The following is a 17,949-nucleotide window of genomic DNA, read 5'->3' as shown; positions in this document are numbered from 1 at the left end:
GCCCCCTCCCCTCCCCCACCGCCTCCCTGCCCGCCCGGATCCAGCCGGGCGCCCCGTGCCGCGGTCGCGTTGCTCGGCAGAGCTGCTGCGGGCGCTCGCCGTCTCTGCGCGGGCTTGGAATATGGTTGGGGAAATGGAAACCAAGGAGAAGCCGAAGCCGAGCCCCGATTACCTGATGCAGCTGATGAACGACAAGAAGCTGATGAGCAGCCTCCCCAACTTCTGCGGGATCTTCAACCACCTCGAGAGGCTGCTGGACGAAGGTAAAAGCGCTCACCCGGCCGCCCCCTCCCCCGCCCCGCTGCCCTGCCCTGCCTCCCCCGCGCCGGGGATCCCGCTCGGGCCCCCGCCCCGACCCGGCCGGGCGGCGGGGGCGGCCCGGGGCCTGTTCCGCTCTCCCCGCTGCTCCCCGCACGCTCCCGGCCCCGGCTGGGGAGCCGAAAACAAAGGGGAAGTGCGGGCTCTCCCCGCCCTGGCCGCCGCCGCGCGGTGCCGGGAGACTCGGGGAGCGAGTGGGAGGGGAGAGGCAGCCCCGGCCGCGCGGGTCCCCGATCCCCCCGAGGGTTTTCCCCCTTATTATTTCTTTCTTTTTTTTTTTTTTTTTTTTTTTTTTTTTTTTTTTGGTGTGTTTTTACCCTTTTCCGCACTATCTCCTTAAACCGGGGGAAGGGTAACTACAGCACGGAGGGGAGGGAGCGAGGAGAGGAGCTCAGGAATGCGCTCTGGGGGAAGGCAGGGAGGAGGGGAAAGGCTGGCTGGCGGCTGGCGCTCCCCTCCCTCCATCCCTCCCTCCCGCGGCGGCGGGGGACACTGGGGTCCTGCCGGCGCCCTCGGAGCGCTCCGCCGCCCGGCCCCAGGGCCCCCGCCGGGGGGGCGGGGGGTGTTTGGTTTCGAGATTTGGCTGTTCTGGAAGCTGCTTGGACTTGAATGACTAAGGCGGAGGGAGGCTGAGCTCTTTCTTCGGCTCCAGATCTACCCCACCCCGAACTGGCCGCAAACTAATTACGATTTTCCTATATCGCAAGGGAAGCGAGCAAATTCTTCTCTCAAGCTATCCTTACCTTTTAAAGAAACTGAACTTGAAAGACTCCTACGTGTGACTTTAGTGAAGGGGGAGAAACAGAAAAGATTACGAAATTGCCTGGTCTGCTCCTGCCAAACGTCCACCCCAGCCTCGCACCCGGTCCTGGCACGGAGCGAGGCCCCCCCTATGCCCCCAATTTTTTCCCTAATAACTTTGTTTAGGGTTAGGATTTCACAAGTAAATAATCACGGTTTAGAAATTAACAAGAAAAGTACGAGCTGGGAGCTTCTTGTGTCCCATGCGTTTTTCCACTACAGTAAAAGACCCACTGTGTATGAAAAATTAGGTGAAACACTTGTTCTTAGTATTTTAAATTCTTGTACTCGGGTTTACAGGTTTGTTTTTCTTGTCGAAGGCATTTCCTTTGCTATGACTTTAAAGTTAGGCTTTATGGAGACTTGGACTTGTTTGTTTAATTGTGTTTGATAGCTTTGTAGAATATGATATGACCATAAATAATTTATACAGTTTCAGCTTGTTGGGATTCTTAGTATGAAGTACTGATTTTCGAGATTTTGAGTTAGGGTTCTTGTTTGCGGATGTATTCCTCTTTGCTAAAAGAAGTTTGGGAAGTTGTTGACCTCGGAAGATGAAAGAGCTGGTTATATTTGGTAGAACAACTCCCCGCCCTCTGCCAAGACTGTAAAAATGAGATAGCGACTGTAGTACGACACAAAAATAGCATGTCGAGAAAATGCTACCTTCTGAAATAAACGATAGAGGAATTTAAAGAAACCCAAACAAACGGTGACGAATACTGAAATATGGATTGTGGGAAGCATTATAATGGGAGAGCCTATTTTTATTTTCAAGATACTTGGAGGAGTTTGAATTTATATTGGAGCAAATGTGGATATGAAGAGCAAAACTATTTTAGAGCTTACATTCTTGGTCATCACAGTGAACACCTCTTCAGAGTAGTTAGATTTACAATAAACATCAAGAAGAAACTTGACCAAGAAGACTTCTTTATAGCACAAATGAGCCTTCCGGAGGTTTGATAACGGATTTTTAAATTCTGCAATGTCTTCAGCTTTATGTATTTGGCCAGAGGAGGCCTGAAGCTGTTTCTTTATTTTCAGAGAACAAAAGGAAGAAAAAACATTACCCGATGCAAAAAGAACACTGAAAAAGGAATACCCAAAATACTTATATCTTGTAGTATATTTTGAAATACTGAAAACTGGAAGTCTGTCTGCAAAGTATTGGAGTTCCAAAACGAGGCTCTCTTGTGACTCTTGCTGACAAAGTTTAAGGACTGTGTTGGAACTATTCTTCGCTCTCTTCTTCAAAAGAAAAGCAAATAAAATATGATCTGTGTTTCTAAATGGTCTCTGGAAGAAGCCCGCTATCCCTTTAAGCTTTTCTGCTTTTCCTGTTTACGTTGGCAAATGGGTTGGAAGTATTGTGGAGGCAGAAAACTTTTTGGAATGTTGAAAAAAAAGTTTCATGCAAATCTAGTAAATTGCTTCAAGACTTCAGAAATTGAACACTAAGGGGCGCCAGTTATTTTTTTTTCCGAGGCCTGAGTCCGCGAGCACCGCTGTTGACTCGGGCAGTAAAATTATCAAATCTGGTAGAAGACGCCAAAGAATGGCAAAATACTGGTGGATTTGAGCAGGTATCTGTATTTGCATGGACCTCCACGTATTGTATGCTTCCAGGCAGTATTACGTAGGTAGAATAGGCAGTAGCAGTAAACAGTTGAGAAGTTGGAACGACTGTATCCCTGTGAAACACCTATCCTGGTTACACAGCAGTGGGGGCTGTGTTAAATACCTTGAGCTGTATGCTCCGCTGACGTCCTCCAGCAGAAGGGTTTAGTAATAGTGAACTACAGGTTTGCTGGAAAAGTCTGCAGGATTTAATGTGCTTACTGAAAAGTGTATTATTTCAAGGTTTCATCAGTTGTTTCCTGGCACCCTTGAGAACACCAAGTATTTGGGGCAAGTGCGTGTATATATAGGTGTATATATAATACAAAAATGAAGCTACAGGGTTCACATTCCCTCTTTGCCCCCTCCACCCTGTCATTTGATTTGCTTCTTCTAGTTGTAGTGTGCTTTAGGCAGGTGTTTGTTTTTGGGTTTTTTTTTAGTTATAATACAACCATTTTCCTGAAGGCTTTGTTTATGCTTGAAAAGAATAATATTAGGATCAGCCATTGTCTTTTATTTTGTGTGCTGATCAAAATGAAGAAATAAAGTCATAACCCTAAGAATTCAAACAAATAAAAGGTGGGATTGCCTTCCCTACTGGAATGCTAGGGTAGTTTTTTTATTATTACTTATTTATTGTTACATGCCAGTGTTTAAAAACAGAACTCAAATAGGCTTCTGCTGTGCTTACTTCTTGTAATTGTATGCAGCAAGAGATAGAGACCTGTGAGTTTAGGTGAACAGTACATCTAATCTGGTTCGGTTACAGAATGTACGTCTGCTTTTTTGGAGTCCATTTCTATTCTGCGTGTATTATCCAAAGCATGTTTCCCTTTCTGAACTCTATCCTCCTTCTTGATCTCAGAAAATTTTAGTGCTTAACTTGGTAGATGATCTCTGTCTTCCAGCATTTTGTTTTTGAAGATCAGCTTAAATGTAAGAAGTGTATTGAGGAAACATTTTTTTTAAGAACTACTTTCATAAAATCTGAAAGTTACAGTTTTGTTTAGGTTACAGTTATTTTTCCATATGTGTGCTTTTAACTTTTTGTGCGTAAATAAGTCTTCTGTGGATTAACAAGGATGTTTAAAGAGCACATCATAATAACTAGGAAGCTGAATTGTTTTTATCAGACTGGTGCAAACCTGTGGGAAGAGAGGGCTTTTCCTGAATGTGGAATAGGCTGTATTTCCTGTAATTGTTTGCACCATCAAATGTGACCTGATTTTTTTTTTTTTTTTTGCTTAAGCTTTTGAGATACTAACTTTCATGATGTTAACCTGGATATTTTTTGTTTTTCTGGTAACTTACATATTTTAATGCTCCCCTTTGTGGACAGTGAATAGAGCTGTACCTGTTTTCTTGCACTGTTTTTAAAAACTGAACTGGACATTTCAAACTACTCAGTAGCATGTTGACAGATTGAAATTAATGAGGTACTTCAGTTGTATGCTTTCATCAGACTATGAACAAACGTGCCTGAACTATTAACTGGAATCTGAGTAGTCTTCTTGAACCTGTAAGTGCACAGACTCTTGCACCTGATCGGAATGTACACGGATCAGACCTGGGGTCTTTACTGTTTTCAAAAAGGTATTGAAGAGGACTTTATCAAGAATTCATTTTTCCTCGGTAACCTGTCCCTGAAAAACTTATGCCTTTCCTTCAAAACTGTGTTGAAGGTGATTTAAAAGTGTGTCTACCTTTACATGTAAACTTAACCGTGCATCTGGCTATTGGAGATAAATCTAAGTTTGTGTCAAATAGGCTACCTCTTTTTGTCTGCCAAGTTTAGCAAAGTGAGTGTAAAAACATCCAAGTAGGCAATACGAGGATATATTTTTGGTGAATGTTACTCTCTCTGTTTAGTTTTCTCACTGAGAAAAGTGCATGTGAACTTGGGGAGCTTAGTGCCCAAGAGTGCAGTGTTTGCGTCGGTCGGGTTGTGTGAAGCAAAACATCTGCATGAAGCAGAGGTGAAGAACTGTGTTCTGGTTGTAAATGAGTTCTCCCTGGAAAGTTATCTAGTCACTTTTGTACATGACCTTATTGTTTGTGATTATGTAAATGTAGCCTGTGCTTAGCTGGGGTTTTGCTGACTTGTCAGATTTGATGGAGGGGCACTGGCCACATTAGCATGTTGGTTTTTTCAGTTGTCTTGGATCTTGCAATGGACCCCCATTAATTCATTAAAAATATGCTTCTTAAAGCAATATTCAGGAGTGAATATTCTTTGGGATAAAGGCCTTACAAAAGGTGTTTGCCCAGAGAGTCTCAGACTAATTTTTAAACTTGGTGTATTAATGTTGAAATTGTCAAGGCAGCATGCCTCAAGAGCATTGGGTATTGTTTGTGTGCAGTTTATCATTAGTACTCTTTTGGATTTGGTTCTTTAATTGTCTCTTAAAACTTAATGGTCTGAGGTGTTTTTCTGATTTATGAATGTTGTAATGCTTCTAGAACTTGTATTCAGAAACCTTGTAAGAGCTATTTTGAGGTATGGGTGTTTGGTTATTTTTTGTTGGGGAGAGGGAGTGGCTTTAATACCTTGGCACAGCCTCTTATAACGCCAAATCAAAAGCTCAATTGCACTTAAGAAACAGTGTGGTGGTTTTTTTGCCTTGTGGAAAAATATTTAAAATGGCAACAGTTCAGTTCTTTATAAATTACATTATTTTGGAGCTGTATCTGCAGCATTTATAGGATTGCAGTCACCTGGCGTGTAACTAAAAAAATAAGGTATTTTTAAACTGATACAAGTTTTAAGTTAGTAAAACAGTTATTTTAAGCTCATCCTTTGAAAGTGGTTTGTTCCCTGTTGCTTACCAATCATTAATAATTAATTAATCATTAATTAATTGTTAAAATATCTTTTTTTTTTCTAAGTAAGAGGAACTGCATTAGACTTAGTTCTGTATAGGAGTGGCTGACTTGTTGAACTGGGAGAGGCCTGTTTGAATTTAATGTTTTTGTTTAGAGCAGCTTGTTCATTAAAGTTGCAATTGAGTTGCATTTTCCTCCTCTGAAACTGAACGCAGTAATTTCTAAAATAACTGGTGTTGTATAAAAATCCCTTGCTATGGTTAGAAACAACTGACCAAGTGCGGGTTAGATTAGGGAGTGGCATTCAGTGCTTTTGTGATGCGCAAGGAGAAAATCTGGAGATGTGTTGGTTAATATCATAGTAAAATGGGGAAAAAAAAAACCCTCTAAACCAACCACCACCAACTGAGAAAAACTAAATAGATTTTCAGAGGGCACTTAGAATGTCCTGATTATGAAAATTAAGTTTACATGCATCAACAGATAGAAGAAAATTGCTGATGCTCGATGAGTGCTGTGGGTGTGAAGAGAAGGCTAGACATGAAATGGTTGGTCACTTTCGTGGGTTAGCAATGTTTTTGACCAGGTTGTCTGTTTCAGTCATTCTTAGATTAAAACTTTTCCTCTCAGTGCACTGTACAGTGCCAGGTCAGGAATGGGATGCTTACAATGATTTGAATTGTGTAGACTTTGTTAGAAGAGCAAGTATGTTTGAATTGTGTTTAATTACTGTCTGTAACCATAAAGTGTTCTCCGTTTTTGAGAATGCACACTGATGCAGGTATCCTATTAATTAGATGTATTATTAGATGCTGGTATATTTCTGTGGCTGACAGGCTAGACCTGTGTTAATGTTAATTACCAGACCATCCTGACAGCTCAAGCTGATTGAAGTACAGCAGGAGTCTGCCATGGAAACTGATGGTTTGTATTTGACTGCTTGTATGGAATGTTGGGGGGTGGGAGAGGGGGTGATGGGGGAAATGCTTTGCCAGGAAAGCTGTTAACTAATGAAATGCCCTCATTCACTGACCCTTGTCTTTATTGAAACACAACTCACAACTTCTCATTCCGGCCGTGTGAATTTTCCTGTATTGATTTTAGTCAGAATGCAGACTCTGAAAATCTTCTGTTGATTTTAACATTTCATTGAAATTTAATAACCCAGTGCTAAGAAAACTACTAGGAACAGTAAAACTGCTGGTGTTTTTAATCTCACTATGCAGTTGGTTAGGTCAATACAAGTACCACACAACCTACATCTGTGTCTTGCTTGCAGGAGGATCTGTGTCTGTGAGGGACATTGAAATTACTGTTTGAATCCTGAAATAGATAATAGGTTAGTGTTTATAGTCTGAATTATATGCCTTTTCTTTGCTAAGAAAAAGAGTGGGGTTGCTGAAAGTTAGGCAACACTATATTTTTACTTTTGACTTCAGAAAATAGCCTGTATAGCCCTGTACAATGCAATTAATGTCCAGGTTTGTGTTTCTTTTGGTTGTTTTTCTTGGAAACGTTTAATAGAGGTGGAGTTAGCTTTTTAATAGCAAAGCTTAAATTTTTTGAGACAATTTATGCATGAATGAACAAAAGAGCTGTGACAACACTAAAGAGAAATAATATCTGGCTTCGTTAGCAGAACTGCCCCTCCACTTTGTTATTCTTGCATCCATTAGAACGAGTGTTTTGCAGACTACCTGCATGTCTGAGAGCAGCAAGACAATGCAAGTTGGAGTGGAGTTGTGTTACTTAAACCTTTGTTGTCTGAGTTTGGCACTAGAAGTTGTAGCTTTTTTGATCTCTGCAGTTATTTTAGCAGTGTTAGTGGTTGGAATGAGTGTGGTAATGCTAAAAGGGTTTTTTTATTTATTCTTGTGGTTTGAAATAGTGAGTAGAGATTGAAAATACATTTTCAGTTACTTTTCATTTGAGAATTGATTTTTTTCTTCTTATACTTGGTGTCAAATAGTAAATTTTGCTTTTCAGTTCAGTGCAAAAAATCGTTCTCTTGAAGGGAAATGGCAGTAGGTAGCTATTGATGTTTTAATGTTTTTGGTGGTGCATAGTTGAGTAGCACCCTGGAAGAAAATTTTTTAATTGCTTTTAAAAATATTTTTAACTGGTTTGCTGCTGCACTTGAATACTTTTACTTTACTCCTTTCTGTAGTTGGAGGGATTTTCTGTGTTTCCAGCACAGGCTGTACCAGAGCAGGGTTTTGATACTGTGTGCTATAATTGCAGTGCTCCAGGAAGTACCCATGCAGGAAAGTCCTCAGGATACCCTTTTTTAGAAGGGGTAAACCATGAAGCAATATGTGTGATAACTCACTGAAATCTGAGGGTATTCATAGTTGGAACAGTTAACACTTCAGTGATGTATAACCTTACACATGTTGACGTTTCTTGATTTCAAAAGTAAAAACACCTTGGCATGACAAACAATTTAAATCTTGTTACTTTGCTGGGAAGTTACTTCTGGGTAATCTAGGGAGTAATTCATCGGAATGGCTGCTGATGTCAGAGCAGAGGCAGGGGAAGATAATACAGTATTTTATACTCTATCTGGTAGATCAGTTTCTGGCTTAAGAGATCAGCTGATGTTCTGTACCGGTCAGGGGTTTTTTGAGTTTGTTTTTGTGTGGTGCTGGCTTTCTTTTCAGATGGATCAGAGCTGTGATCTGGCTCCCGTTGTGATCTCAGAGCAGCTGTGCTGGCACGGTGGCTGAGGTGGCTCGATACTGAAGATGTAGAGCAGCGCCTTGGGGAGGGAAGTGCATTTGCTTAAACATTTACTTAAAAGTCTGAAGCTCCTAATTGATGTCAACTGATTGTGCATCTAGTCCATTCAGAATTTTAAGGATGTGCTTATTTGCAGACTAGCTGACACTAGATGGAAGTCAGACTTTGCTGAATTCTTTAAAGCCTTTAGCTATTGAAATAATGAACCTTCGTGGGTTTTTTTCTAATTCCGATGAAGGAACTGATTCAGAAATATCTATAGCCATTGGTTGGTCAAAATGTCCTTTCCTAGCTCTGGTATATTTTTTTAATTAATAGGGAGGAGATGGCAGGTGCCTGAAATTTAAAAAAAATAAGCAATAGATCTACTAGCACAAGTATTAATACAACCCTAATGTTCTGGTTCATAAGTTTAAATGTCAGCTAAAATAAAACATTCAGCTCGTGTTGCATAATGATTCCATTTATTTATCAGACTTTGAAGCAGTAGCAAATCAGTTAATATTCTCAATGCAGCTTAATCTAATAACCTGCAAATAATTATATTAAAAGTTGATGCACAATTTTCAATTTTTATATGCAGAGCAGGCCAAATCCACTTCTCTTTGCTGTAAATATGTTAGGTTTCTCGGCCGGAACAGGGAAGAGGAGGCAAACACAAGAAAAAAATAATCTGACCTGATGCTGTTTGCTTTTGAACAGTGTTGCTGATCATACTGCTTTTAGTTAGTTTCAGTTTGTCTCATTTTGAAGGAGCACCCCTCCAGCATGAAGCAACATGCACAATTTCTCAGAACATTGTCGCAGTCATCAACCTGCACCCAAACTTACAAAATAACTTTGCCTAAATAGTGCCTGTACAATCTGTTGTCAGGTGTGTTCCCGTGACAGTTGGTTTGTGTGTTAAAGTTGAGGGTTAAAATGCTGAAACAGCTGTCTTATTTAAAGTGTGATGTTTTTGCTGTGAAGATTGGCTGTGCAGCGAGAACGTGGTGTGTGTTAGACATTGGTAGAGACAAGTTGTTGATAGTTCTTTAATTGCTTAAGTATCTTATCATCTATAAAGATAAGTATAGTCAGAGAGGCTCATATACAGTCAGTTTACGAGGGAATTACTGCTGCTTTAAATCACTTGAGGCTTTTATGGAAATCTGATACTGCCTCTGAATCAAGCTGAAGCAAAACTTGTTACGCACGGTCTTTTCTTCCCACTTTCCATGTAGTTATGTCAACTTTGTTTTCAAATTTGAGCAAAATCTGAGCACAGATGATGTGGAGGAATCAAAAACGAATTCTAATGAAGATTCTATCAGGAAGACTGATTATATGTGTATTAAAACGTCTTTCAGAGGAAGAATGATACTTTAGTATCTCAGATATAAAATCAGTGACTGCAATTGTGTTTAGAAGGGAATTATATTTGGCTGTTCTGATAACATGTTTACAGAGATTAGAGTAATATTTTGAAATTTCTTGCAGTGGCTTTGTGTTCATTGTGTGAATAAATTCTATTTTTCTAACAAGACTAGCATAATCCTTTATTTAAAAAAAAAAACCCCAAACTACCAGAAAAAAACATAACCTAAAGATCAGATCCATCTTAGAAGGGGGAAAAAGTATAAAACTTGCTTTCTTGAGTAAAGCTTATTAAAGTTACAAACATCAAAAAATTTTTAGACCCCTGTGGCATTTAAGATGTATACTGATATTTTGAGGGGGAGGAGGGGAAAACTTCTCTCTATCATCTTAATTATAGGGTTAATTGAGGCTAAATTCTGTGTGGATCAAAGCATTTCCGACTTCTAATAATTGACGTGTAGCTTCCAGGGAAGCAAGGGACTGCGTGGAAGCTTTGTCTCTGGGTGATGGGGTACATGAACTTAGTGCCTATTGATTTAGTAACTGTATGTTATTCATAACTATTCATGAGGAATCACGTTGGTTCCAAATGGGAGGTTTAATGCACACTGGGGGCACTTGGTAGTGCTGAGTTTTAATACTGTTAAGTGTCTTCAGCAAGGTATTCTTGCGTCAGCCTCGGATTAACATAGGATGAATAACAGAGCCATTCATCAGGCAGGCAGCTCTGAGGAGTGTCAGCAAGAAAGCTGACGGTGATGAATTGGGGAGAGATGGATGCTGCAGTAGATGGCTGCTCCAGCCAGCGCTGGGGTGTTGAGGGATGGCAGGTGGTATTTAGGTGTTCTGAGTAATGAAGTGAGGAGGGACCGCACGCCTGCGCTCGGCTGAACGGAGAAGAAACGCGTCCCTTCTCCAATCCAAAAAGGTTACTAAATTCAGCAGTTATAATGACAGGTGGACAACTGGTTTTTCGTTCAGTGAAAAAGACTTACGTCAGTGTTTAGTATTGATAAATGTGAATTATGTTTTTGAAGACAGACTTGTGGCATTCTCTTGATCTTTGCAGTCTCAGCAACCTTCTTTGGCTTCAAAGATTTCGATAAATTAAGTTTGAGGCACATTTAGTTTATTCTGAACTTAATCTTCCTTTAACTTCTGTGTTAACCTTTCTTAGATCTCTCAGCTTTCAGTTGCTTTGTTGCTTCAATTACTGATTACTTTCAGTTTTAATTTTAAGGTTTTTTTGCCCTCCAGGATAAAGAAAATAGTTGGGAATTTGAGAGGGGATTTTCTTCTATCAGTCTAATAGCATAACTAAGTGATTTTTGTCATGTGCGCAGGTCTTTCTAATCCCATTTAGTATGGTTTGTACTAGAATTGGTTTTGGCTGCTTTTTGTTATATCAAACTGTTGAACACTTGATACATGGAGAACAGTTCAAAGTAATAATCAAGTTTTTTACTTTGTTTGGGCTCTTCACATGGATTTTTTTCTGCCTGCTGACTGACTTTAGGTTACTAAACCTGTACGTACAGGCTTTCTGAGCCCTGAGCACAATTCAGTACTGAAATCTGTATCAAACTTTTCAGTATGTTGTATAGCAGTCATAACTACTAGTACAGTGTAGCGACATATTATATCATAGATTACTGCACAGATTAAACTGCATTTCTAGTACATTTTTCTGGATTGAGCATCTGGTCTGCTGAGAGTTTTCAGCAGCTGTTAATAACTAAAATATGATCATAAAAATACCTGAAGTATATTGTGATGTCTCCTTCCAACTTTTATTGTATGCTCTTAGTCTTAAATTTCAGATAAAATACGGGATACTAATAAAGCACTAATATTTAAGAAGCATTTTTTTTAGTCTAGTCATGGGTGAGTAGTTTCTCATAGGGTGTAATATAGCTGAAACACAACTTAAGCTGCTGTAAACTTTTATCTTTTCCCACACCCTCCCCCACCATGGAAGGTTGAGGCTTTTTATTCCCTCCATGGAAAGTAAAAGAATAAATATTACTAGGAATGAAATCTAGGTAATTTCCAGGCCATTGAGCTAATTAATGAAACTTAATGCCACAAATATGGGTGCAATAGTATGCCCCTATTAATATTGGTATAATGAAAAAGTTAATAGAAAGGACAGAGTATGTTTTAAAAACACACTACTGTATAAGTAACTGCAAAAATTTTATTATATGATGATTTTGAAACTGCTAAGTTAAACAGATCATTATATGAAAGGAACAGAAAAATCATAATATATTTCCTTGAGCTCTGAGGTGTATTTTTGCTCAGAAAATGTTCCTAATTTAAAAAAATAACACCATGATTTACTGAGCCATCAAATGTTATGAGATTATACATTGCACCTAAGAGAGATGGAAATACTTATATTGAAGTTAATCTTTGTACAATCTAATCAAGATTTCGTTTGCACAGTGTCTTTTTCCAGCGCAATCTACACTATTTTTTCTCACGCTTGTCGCACTGAGCTGCTCTAGCCATTCCTTGCCCATACCTTTTCTGACATAGCAAAGAATTACAAAGCAATCATGTTTTGTTTTGCAGCACCATCGGTGAAACTGTGCAGTTGCTGGCACAAAAAGAAGCATCAGAGATTTTTTTCCTAAACTAAAGGGGTTATTTTTGAAAAATACATGAAAACAAAATAGTCTTTGACATGAGACCTTTGAGAGCACTTTTCTCTCTGAAGTAGACAGCATCTTTTTTGTTAGCAAAGTTAATGGAGCTAAGTGAAAAGCAATATGAGTTACCAGAATGGTGTTTTTCAATCTACTGTTTGCAGACTCACTGCATATGAAGAGTTGCTGCAGATAACAAAGAAAAAAGAAATCTGTTATTAGGAGATTTTAAGTAGGCCACACTGAGCCTTCACTTTTTTTGGAAGCTTGTGTTTTAATGTGAGTGAAAAAGGTTGAAGACCACTGATTTAAGGACATTTGTATTGTAGTAATTGTCCTTAGCCATGGGCTGAAGTAAAAATTTGAAACAAGAAGCTTCAGTGAGATCACAAAATAAAATTGTGTTCACTCTTAAGTGAATTTAAACTTGTTTCACCTATCTGCTTTTATTCATTTTTTAGGACTTCCTGATGTTATATATCTACTCAGCTAGTGAGTATGATGATGTTTTCCCCAGCTGAGATGTAGAGGATCTAATTATATTAATCTATACAGTCTAGTTTGCAACACTGGAGCTCCAAAATGTTAAGATGTTAATTACCGAAAGTACATGTGAGAGATGTAACCCACTAAATTCAAATTGCTATGCTGTTATTATAGAATAATTTCAGTAGTAAACTGTCTTTAGGGCATCTGAACCTTTCAATTTAAATTCCATTAAATAGCCACACTGTTGTCATTCATGAACAAGGATATTAAAGCCTGTTCCAGGTGCTCAAGTACCTTTAGCTTTAGGTGAATATTTCATGAAATGTTTCAGGTTGTTATCCCCACCTCCCTCAACTTTTTCCCCAGAATGGACAGCTTTATGAGGTGATAGAACCTGTTGTTCAGTGTTAATGATAAATGGGATTGGGAAAAAAAGAACTTTTAACATGTTTATTACATAGTAGTCAAGCTACAGATCCTGCAAATGTAATAAGTCTAGTCTTTAAATCAATCCTGAATATAAACTCCTAATTTGTAAGATCTTTTCTGGTAGATTTAAGAGATAGATGGAAATAGTGTAAATTAAATCTATGCTGTGTTAGAATCCTGTAAAATTCTGCTAAAAATTATGTGAATTAAACTTAGCATTCAGTTTAAATATTGGATGTTTAGTTTCTATGGTGGGTTGCACTTTTTTCCACTTGTTTTTTGACTTTTTTTTTCTACATTGTTCCTAAAAGTGGCTTTCTTCAGTGAGTTTGTCAGCTGAAGAGAAAATTGATGATTCTGTTGCTACGCCATAAAAAACTTACATTATCTTCAACATTCTAATTATGCAAGTAGCAGATATCTTGGCTACCAGACTGTTAAAATAAATATTAGTTTTGTTTTAATATTCTCTGTCTATTTGTACCATGTGTGTATACAGACATGAGTACACTCTATCTCCTGTGCTCTCTCCCTTCCCCCTCCTTTTGTGGCAGTGGTACTTGTTAATACCTCTCCCGTAGAGTAGTAGGAAGTGCTTAGTGAGTTATGAATGTTGTTTCTATGGGCAAGATTTAATATTATTAGAATTACTTACTTTTTCTAATGGAATTAAAAGTTATACACCAGACTGCTGAAGTGTAAAGCTAGAGGAGTGGAGGAGAGTACTGTACTTCAAAGAACTAAAATGTTCTCTTTGTGAATGAAGAACATGTGCATTAGAAATTCCAGCATTATAAATCTTCACTTTTAGGTGTTTATTCTTTTAAAAAAATAAAACTGTCGGGTTTTAATAAGTAATGTAAATAGATTTTTATTTTCAACAGGAAGCAAAATTCATATCTGCATTTCTTAAAATTCAGAAATTGAAATTTACTTATGGAACAGGCTGAATGTAATAATGCAAACTTGCATGTGGATTTTTTTTTTATTGTGCTGGTTGTTGCCTGTAATCTGATATCTACTGGTGTCTTGCAGAGCATTTTCCTTTGTAATAAAACATGTTTTAGTTAATTCTACAGATTATGACAAAACAGTTATCCTTTCATTGTAGTTTCAGTTAGAAGAGCTCCACTTTCAATTTTTGCTGTAATGGCAAGAGGTAAACACTGATGCTGCATTATCTTATCTAGCTGATAATTTCATTTAACAGTCCCGGAACTTGTTCTGCCAACTGTTGAATGCACCAGGCTGTGAAATAATTGGAACTTCAGCTTGCAAATACCAAGCTATTGTTTTCAGTAAAGTTGAGTTGAAATCTGCTTTCTATGCTGCATTGCAGTGGAAACCAATTAGTTACAGTGTGACAAGATACCAATTTTTATTGCCATAAGAGAGTTTCTGGTATTATTCTGAAATGTGAACATGTTTGCCAGTTTTTGTTGCAGTTTAAGTTAATTTTGTAGACAAATAGGACTAATGAGCTTTTGGTTGTTTAATTTTAAATTTTGGAGTTCATATTCACCAAATGGCTTCTCAGGTGATTTGTCTCATTTACAGTGATACTAATGCCATGCAATATGTAATTTTTATTAGTCCCTGAAGTCTAGATGGCACTTTCATTTCATGTCATTTCATGGGACCCATCTGGTACAGTGCAAAACATCTGAGTTGTGCCAGGTTTAGTAATTTTTTGTATGTGCCCATAATTTACTTAAGATTTAAACTTCTCACAGCTAGGTATCAGAGACTTATGGTTTAACATATTTTTCTTGCATTTTCCAAAGGCATGTAAGAGTTGACCAGAACAACATTGTTCTGAATGTTATCTTCACTTTATGTGGCCACATAAAGTGAAATGACTTAAGAATATAATTAACTATTGAGATACATCAGCTCTGTATGAGATACTGTTTGCTTACCTGATTCCAAAGTATTTTTGAAAACTGGTACACATGATGAAAAATGCACCTTGTCAAGTACATCATTAGTTAAGATAACAGAATAAAACTTCAATGAGCTAACATGTGAAATTGTCATGCTGTGCATATAGTTTGGTTACCTCTAATACAATATGATTACCTTTCAGTGTGACCAATACAGCTGTTTCACATGCTAAAATGACATTTTTGTGCTTCTGTTTTTGTTGAATACTAAGGGTAGTATTTTTAAACGCTCATTGCATATTATCTTTTATTGTTTTACTGTAATTTAAAGTCATTTATTCAACGAAGCCCAAACCAATATGGATTTAACTCCCATGCTTCATAAAGATTTGGCATGTGTCTTTTATTTAGCTCTTACTCCTGTTGGTACCTATCACTTTGCTGCTCTGTTCTTCCAAGTAGTGTGTGTGTGTATATATATATATATATATATATATATATAGCTTAAGCTTAGGTCAGGAAGCATTTATAAAAAGGAAGCAAAGTGAAGATTGGGCCTTTTCTTTTGGTTATCAGAGGAGGACCTTAAAACATGTAGCATAGCAGGTATGAAGTATTTTTTTTTCTGAGTATTCTTCAGGCTTGTCCAAAAACTTTTAAGAAAAAATATATCATATGGATGTGGAAAAAAGCAGTGGAAAATTCTGAAAAAGGTTTGTGGGAAAGAAAGTTACATTTACAAACTAAAAAGAAAATGTATGTAAAAAATTAATATACAGTTCTTGCTCAAAAGTGTATTTTAGTAAGGAGTGCAAGGTGTATGTGAAGGTGTAGTCAGCATGAGGACAGGTTTTATTCTTAGAAGTGTTTTGATTAATCCAGGTAGGCAAGTTTAGTGTCAACACTTGTTTTTAAACCGCTGACTTTTAGGAGCACTTAACAGTGGAGGTGTAATGGTGGCTTTTACCGAAGAAGTTGTGCTGAAGGTAGCACGTGTGAAGAAGTTCCTCTGAGGCATACCTGCTGCTAGGGCTTTTCCAGGTGAGCGATAGGTCCTTGCATTGCATTGGAGGCGCTAATGTCTGAATGGATGTGATGGCTGCCTTGGAATGATGCTGCTGTTAGCAGTGAAAAATGTCTTCCTGACGATTCTTGTGCAGCAGGCCGTGGAGTGCAGCACATTTTTATAATAAAGGTGATGAATTTAATCGCAAACTGGCAGCCAAATGGAAATTGCAGACCTTGATACTGGGAGAAAATTGCCTATAAAGCAACTCCTGAGAGAGCAGGCTTTAAATTTATCCACCCATTTCGACATTGAGGAGAACACAGGAATTGCAGGGTATTTTGCTTGGGCTGTTTAGTTCAGATGGATGACACTTTATTTAAGTGTTCTTCCTTTATTTAAGAACTAGTTACAGTGTTGCATTTTTTTAATAAAAAAAAATTGACCTTTCTGCTTAAACTTTACACAGCAAGTATTTTGGAAAAATCTGTTCCTTTATTTGCTTGATGCTTGCTCTGGTTAGAAAGTAGGACCTAATATGCGTAATTAATTGAAACTTAGCAACTGCCTCACAGATTTCCCCTTATGCCAGATTTAACCCTGATGTGATAGGAGATTTAAAAACCACATAGCCTTGTATCTGAAGACTATTTGCATTGAAGCAGTCCCATAAATAATTGAACTGGTCTTGAAGTCCCACTGGAAGTCTGTAGCAGTATGTTAACATAATTTCTGACAGCAGCACAGCATTTTTCCAACTTGTTGGTACTGATACATTTCAGCAAATCTTAACCCATTATATTTAGTATTGCTATATGCTGATGCTCTTCCTATATGATAATTAGGAATTGAATGTACAAATATGATTCCCATGCATAGTGAGCACTATATTAAAAAGAGAAAATCTTGTTTAAGAAGCTTAGTAAAAGATGGCATGGTTATGTGTTCATAGAAAGAATTGCAGATAATTAATTCAGAAATGGGTACTTGAATTGGACACTGAACTGAATGTCCTCACCACACTACTTTTGGGCTGCCCTTTTGAGTGCTTTGGAAGGTGATCATTCAGGTGTGAGTAAGAATGAGTACCACTGGATTTTGACACAGACTTCAAGATGAAGAGAATAGGAACGCTTAAGACACAGAGTGTGGCATCTGTTAAGGTTATTCCTTAAAATGTTTAATTGGTCCAGTTTCTCCTCTTACATGATATCAGAAGTAAAGTCTGTGTTAGAATGGTTCTCTTGGTTATGTGATCCCTAAGGTAAAATAAGGCCTAATTTCTTGGCCAACATGAAGAATTTTTATAGCAAGTATTTGAAATAGGAGGTGCTCGTTTCTTGTCCGTGATTGAATTTTGTTATGCCCTTTAGAAAATCAAACCTGTTAGCAGTTTCTGATAGATTTTATTGTTTATTTTTAAAATTATTACTTCATTTCCTGGGCTTTTTTGTAAAGTAAAGCTTCCTGAAAGGTAATACTCTTATTAACAAAGACGTAAGGGTTATTAAGTCACTGTGTGATGAGAACAGTTGAGCCTGATTTTGGCAGTTGTTGCAAGTCTTTCCCATACTGTAACTGTAGTTCATGAGTATGTCATCCATATTCTTTTGCTGAAAGTCTAGAATTGTAGCAAAATAAAATAAATGGTTGTCAGGTTCTTGGCTGTCTGTTACCATATTGGATTATTTTTATTTTTTATAGAAAATACAGAATGAAGTTCCTATAGAATATATTTTCAATATAAATTGCTGTATTTTCTGATAATGGAAAGTTGTGGCCTAACTTGCTTGAGAAATGTGCAGTAACATTTATAATCTTGTTATGT

At 37.9% G+C, this 17,949-nt stretch overlaps 1 protein-coding gene across 9 annotated transcripts in view; it reads left to right on the top strand.

Moving 5' to 3' along the window:
- Positions 1–10: 10 nt before the first annotated feature.
- Positions 11–17,949, top strand: part of QKI (QKI, KH domain containing RNA binding) — a 142,656-nt gene continuing 124,717 nt past the window's right edge. For all 9 annotated transcript variants that reach the window (XM_041404187.1, XM_041404185.1, XM_041404184.1 and 6 more), the window contains exon 1: positions 11–263. In XM_041404187.1, the coding sequence (XP_041260121.1) occupies positions 122–263 (142 nt within the window). In that variant the 5' untranslated portion in view covers positions 11–121. The remainder of the gene's footprint in view (positions 264–17,949) is intronic.

Source organism: Onychostruthus taczanowskii, unplaced genomic scaffold, assembly GCF_017590055.1.
Source record: "Onychostruthus taczanowskii isolate IOZ18803 unplaced genomic scaffold, ASM1759005v1 scaffold21, whole genome shotgun sequence".
Classification (NCBI taxonomy): Eukaryota; Metazoa; Chordata; class Aves; order Passeriformes; family Passeridae; genus Onychostruthus; species Onychostruthus taczanowskii.
Note: the sequence above shows the minus strand (reverse complement) of the source record. Positions and strands in the feature narration are given on the sequence as shown.